This window comes from Malurus melanocephalus, unplaced genomic scaffold, assembly GCF_030028575.1.
Source record: "Malurus melanocephalus ecotype Western Australia unplaced genomic scaffold, MMel_1.1 scaffold_211, whole genome shotgun sequence".
Lineage (NCBI taxonomy): Eukaryota > Metazoa > Chordata > Aves > Passeriformes > Maluridae > Malurus > Malurus melanocephalus.
Genome location: NW_026623443.1, coordinates 410791 through 416790, shown reverse-complemented (window position 1 = coordinate 416790; position 6000 = coordinate 410791). Strand labels below are relative to the sequence as shown.

Genomic DNA, 6000 nt, shown 5'->3' with positions numbered 1-6000 from the left:
TAATAGAAACRTATTTATACCCATAACGCCTGAGTCAGATTTGCCTGCATCTCTTTTCATTTCTTCAGTCTTTATCTCATTCTTCCAAAACCATTATCTCAACAAATAATTACTATTCCTTTTACAGTCATGAGAAGTAGCCCTGAGCATTAACAATAGCCAATCCTTCACCTCAGGCAGGCTTCARCTTCCTGCCCTAGTGGAAGGATTATTTCACTTCCCATATAACTTAAAGAGTTTCCCCCTATAACTGAGGATGGATCAAAACTGTGGAGAGAAACTGTATCTTTCTGGCAACACCAAAGTTAGCAACAAATTTAATACTGATAAGCTCACTGACTGATAAGGATGCACTTTAGACATCAATGAAGTCATGAATACAAAGGGATTAGGGAGATGCATCACACAGCCTTCAATTCCAATGGGTTCACCCAATGTCAGAGATTTTGCAGTTCAAAATCCTTGTCAGTGTAGTAGGGAGAAAACTTTTCCCTACTGCAGCASCCTTTAAGCCAGTCCCAAGTAGCACTCCAACTTTCCCATTCCATGTTTGCCTTTAATTATTTTGGAAAAAAGGAAAAATGTTTAGAAAGGGCCATAAATAGAAAAGATGAATGTCCCTTGCCAACCCCTGCTGAAAACATTAAATATTAAAGTGAATACAAGCTACAAGAGGAAAAGATATATATTATTCAGACTTCAAACCACCTCACAAACACTGAAACAATTCCAGGTAACTAACTCCATGAGAAAGTATAAAATTTAAAGGACATAAAATATGTTCTTAAAAATGACAACCTGGTAATGACTAAGAGGAAAATATGCCTCCTGTGTAAAGAGTAATCAAATAAAAGGTACAAGCTAAAAACAACCACAGGGGCAAGCCAATAAAATGTCATGTTCAGAAAATTAGCCTATATTGCCTAATCTTCACTGTGATATTCATGTCYGTTAACAAAAAGCAAAAATCTAACTCATGAGCGGTGTAAATGTAAGTGAATTATTCCCATTTCTCTGTGTAATATGAATGTCACTAAAGAGTTCCAATTTTGTTGGGTATTCTGCAGCAAAGTGTTTCTTTATATCAAAGGAAACCATATAATGACTATACTGAACGACACTTATGGAGCATAATAGGTACTCTGAACATTTGGTAAGAATCATCTGCTTATAAGAGAAAGAACTGAACTGCAGGATGTATCCCTAATGTACAGTGAAAAATTGATAATGAAATGAATAGAAAATACACTTAAGAGATTCCAGAGCTSATTTGGCCTGAAGAATATTATAAACCCCTAGACAAGCTTCCTCATTGACTCTACTGGCAATAGGATTCCCACAGGACTGATCTACAGTTTGTGACTCATGCCTTTCTAAAAAGAATAGCATACAAGAAACACCTAATTCACTATTCCACAAAGCCACAGAAGTTCACCTTGATGGCTGATTCTTTCTCTGCAGGACAGCAAACTCTGTACAGAGAGGTCTCTCAGACAGAAGGTTTCCTTACTTTATCTTTGCTATACATACATATGTTAATGAGCTTGTCTCCYTTCTTTTTTCAAAGGCTGACCTTGCCATCATTGTACAGCACTTCTCAATTTCTTTCTCCCAGATTTGCTATGGAGCTCTTCCAGAACTTCTTATCCTTCCAATTTATACACATTATCTGTGTCTTTCAGAAGAAGATGAATYAATAACTGTATCTGTTCAGAAATGTTTTACTGAAGGTTTCACTGGAAAATTCCAGTTGGAGTTAAAGCACTTAATTTAAAATATCTTGGGTCCAACAAAATACTACATTGAATTCAAACAAATCCACAATTAAAAAAGTTATAAAAACCCCAGAAGAATCTGCTACACAGCCAATTACATTAAAAAAAAAAAAACATTTTAACTACAGCACAGGCATATTTTTGAGTGTACATGTTAAAAAAAAAATTTCATTAACCTCTACCAGAAAGATTCTGTACAAACCAGTTTTTCGATACAGCATATTTTTAATTTTGTATCAGTCTCCTTAAATATCTTTTGTGAGAGTCCTTTTTTTAAAAAAAATCTCACTCTTAAATTATATCCCCTAATCGAGGTAAATAMCATTCCTCAAAACCAACGCTATTTAGATTTCAGTGGAGAATGATTATGGTCTACAAAATTACTGATCCAGAAAATCTCCTTTGGAACATCAGAACACCTTTCTTTGCTTTTGTAAATTGCCAACAATGAAGTAGCCGACCAGCCATAGAGAATTCATCCACAGCCTTTAAACAAATCAATGGTTTGGTGTCTTGTCAGTCTGCTCAGGCACTCTTGTCATATTTACCACGCTAATCACCCACTTCAGAAATAATGGAGATAGGCCAAGGATAAAATGTTGGTCAGTAAATTTTAGTGAATGCAGCTATACCAGAAAACAACCAACAAAACAACACAGCTTTGTGAGGTTAAACCAAGCCTCAACAGCAAAGCTTCTGCAGTTAGCTGAAAAAAAAAAAAGGATTCGGAACTCCTCGGAGAAACACAACATACTACCTTGTGCCAGAGATGCACGCTCTTCTCTCCCACCCATATAGCTGACCTTTACTCAACTCCAGTTTGCTGTATTTTGTGACGCAGAATGTAAGCTACAAGCTGGTATTTGGAATCATCTCCTGTGAAAAAATGTAAAATCTGACAGCCTTCCGATGCCAATTTCTTTAATGGATGAGATTGCTATTTTTTCCTCTGTGTGGAAAGGGATAGATTTTTTTGAGCAGTTACTGTTTTAATTTTAGGAGTTGTACCATGTCAGTTTTGATCAACACAAAAAGTTTGTTAGAAACAGGAACTTTTTTTTTTCACAGAACTGAAGTAACTCAAAAGACAGAAAAAAAAAGAAATATTCCCAGATTTATTCACTCATGTAATGCTATACATTTAAAGGAACGCATTCATAGACTGATTTGTCAGCTGCAAAAAAAGCTCTTAATTGCATTACTGAAAGAAGAAGATAAAATGCAGCTTTAGGACCAGCTTTATACTACATAGGAACCAAGTCAGTACCAGAAATAACCAAGAGTAGCCAGGATGCWATTCTGAAATCCACCAGCTGGTTTTGGTCCTATGGAGAAGTCACTCCAGCTCACCTATCCTGAGCCAACACAGGCTCCAAGGCACCTCGGCAGAATAAACAACAGATCTCGTGGTTTACTGGCCATGCAGACAAGAACAATAAATAAGGGTAYAATGAGGAGCTATATTCACCCCAAAAAAAAGTCATTCCAACAGCTCTGTACAGAGCACCTTTGACTCAGTCTTCAGCTCCTGCTGATTTGATATTTGTATCCGTTTTCTTCTCTTCAGACAACTCTATAAGAGCCYTCAGCTCAGCTTCAGAGAATTTAGGGGTCAGTGCCACATTATCATAATCAAATTCTTCATCAATTGAAAAYGGTTGAACATCATCTCCCAGTAGCTGTAATGAGGAAAAACAGATACATAAATAATATTGCTGCAAGTGATAATAAGGGAGCTCAAAATATAAACTTCTAATTAATATTTAATTAAACTATTTTTTCTGACTCTAACACTCACAGCTGATTAAGCTCTTTTTAAGTAAAAGAATAAATTCAATTATTCAATTTGACCTAATTTAAGCCATTTAATGTCCCACATTTGTACTGTACTGTATCTGAATGAATATCATTAACTAATTTTGCTAGAGGCAAGGAATCTAAAAACCTCCCTTGCACACATCTATTATATTCCTGCCACTTGTAGCAGCAAGGCTGTGGGGATATGGACATGTTATATGCAGCTATGTTAAATTTCAAAGACAGATTCCATAKCCTCAAAATTTGGGTTAGTATTACATAAAGCTTCAGCATACTGATACTAATCATGCTTCCTAGAATACAKTTTCAGTGAAGGAAAGGCCTGCAATGAGCAATGACACATAATCAATTTTCAGACTCCAATAATTTTTTTCCCCATCTCAGAGATGGAATTGGCTGGTTTGCATTTCTTGCATGATGAGCATAAGAATCTTACTGTGTCTGCCAAAATGTGCTTTGTTGACATATTGTATAGCATTTCTGTATTGCTTCTGGTTGAAATATCTTAGAATAAACACTCTGCCTATAAAATAAAATAATGGAAACAAATAACAGTGGCAGGCTCCATGCTGATAAGAAACTGCAGGGGGCCACGACATGAAAGGTTTATGGTAAGCAGTTACATAAAATGAATTCCAGGGCAACACAGGGCAACACAGGAGACACATCCTCACTACTAAAACTGTCTAGGAATGCTCCCTATMCTATGAAGTTAATATTATATGTCTAGAAATGTGTTTCAAAGACTTAAATACTTCAGCACTATGTCAGCAAAAYATTTAAAGACATGCTAATTTTTTCTAGCTTCTGACAAGTCCTCCATGAAGCCCATGACTACCGATGTATTTGAAATTAGGAATACACATATTTGCTGAAAAGCAGGTAGAGCACTCAGCATCTTATGATCACTTCTTAGTTTAGAAGGCCAGTATCCAGCACAATTCGATGTGACATTTTGTAAGAAGTAGCATTGACACAGTTAATGACATCTAATAAGTCAGAGAAGTGGTAGCTGCATTCCTCTCTGGCAGCTGAGCACTCGATAAACATGGCAGAGAGCATCAGGGCAGTATCTACATCCTTTATTAATAAACTGTAATGTGCATGAATAATCAGGAAATATTTTTTTCTGGGATTGTATCATTTAATTAATCATCTGTATTGCTCAGTTTTCTAGGGATCTGGCTTACATTGGCTTAATTAGATGTTCGAGGATCCAGRTAATCCTGGATGCAGACCTGTAGACCATGGGCATTTATAAATGRGAAAAACTTTGTAGATAGAATTGGTCTAGAAAACACTATTCATTCTGCACACAAAGATTCTCTTGCTATATTTATAGCCCACGGACTATCCCAAGTAAACCATCATTAACTTTTATAAATAGCACATTTGAAAAATGTTAACAGGACACAAAGCCTGCACACAAGCCCTCATTCCCAACAGAGATAAAGCCAACTCCTCAACTTCCCCAGCATATTCATGCTCATTTTCAATTTTTCCACAGGCAGAGCCTCCTAGAATTCCTTGTCAGTAAGATAACCAGCAACTGGGTAACAAATGGTAGCAGCAACCAGGGTTGTAATACCTGTCTTTCATTTGCAGAMTTCCAAAACACTTCTAAAATACAATGCAAGGCACAAATATTTTTCAGTTATTTTGGTTGTAACAGTATTTTTTACAACATTGTGCTGGTTTGGACTGGGGTAGAGTTAATTCCCTTCACAGTGGCAGATAAGGAGCTGTATTTTGGATTTGTGCTGAACACAGGGTTGATAATACATGTTTTTGTTATTGCTGAGCAGGGTTCACACAGAGCCAAGGCCCTTTCTGCTTTTTGTACAGSCACACTGGGGAAGAGGCTGAGGGTGCATGGGAGGGTGGGAGGAGATAGAGCTGGGACAGGTGACCCCAAATGACCAAAGGGATATTCCAGGCATATGACATTATATATCATCAGTATATAAAGTGGGGGACAAAGGAGAAAGGGGGGTTTGGAGTGATGTCATTTGTCTTCCCAGGTCACCCTTAGCCATGGTGGGGTCTGCTCTCCTGGGGATGGCTGAGCACCTGTCTGCCCGTGGGAGGCMGTGAATTCATTCCTTGCTTTGCTTTGCTTGTGTGCACTGCTCCTGCTTTCTGCTTTCCCTTTTAAACTGCCTTTATCTTGACCCGTGAGTTTTCCAGTTTACCCTTCTGATTCTCTCCCAGTCCCACTGTGGGGAGCAAGCAAGCAGCTGCAGGGCTTGATGTCTGCCCAGGGTTAAACCATGAACCACATCTATAACTGAGTTCAAACTACAGTAAGCCTTTATAGGGGTTCTACAAAAGYAAATCTATTTTTCTCTGTCAACACACATCCACTGTGACCTTGTCTTGGCCTTCACATCACTCCAGGAACATTTTA

General features: G+C 37.6%; 1 protein-coding gene across 4 annotated transcripts in view; it reads right to left on the bottom strand.

Annotated features, from left to right (window-relative positions):
* Window positions 1-1851: 1851 nt before the first annotated feature.
* IFTAP (intraflagellar transport associated protein) overlaps window positions 1852-6000 on the bottom strand; it is a 40256-nt gene continuing 36107 nt past the window's right edge. For all 4 annotated transcript variants that reach the window (XM_057373964.1, XM_057373965.1, XM_057373967.1 and 1 more), the window contains one exon: window positions 1852-3454. In XM_057373964.1, the coding sequence (XP_057229947.1) occupies window positions 3290-3454 (165 nt within the window). In that variant the 3' untranslated portion in view covers window positions 1852-3289. The remainder of the gene's footprint in view (window positions 3455-6000) is intronic.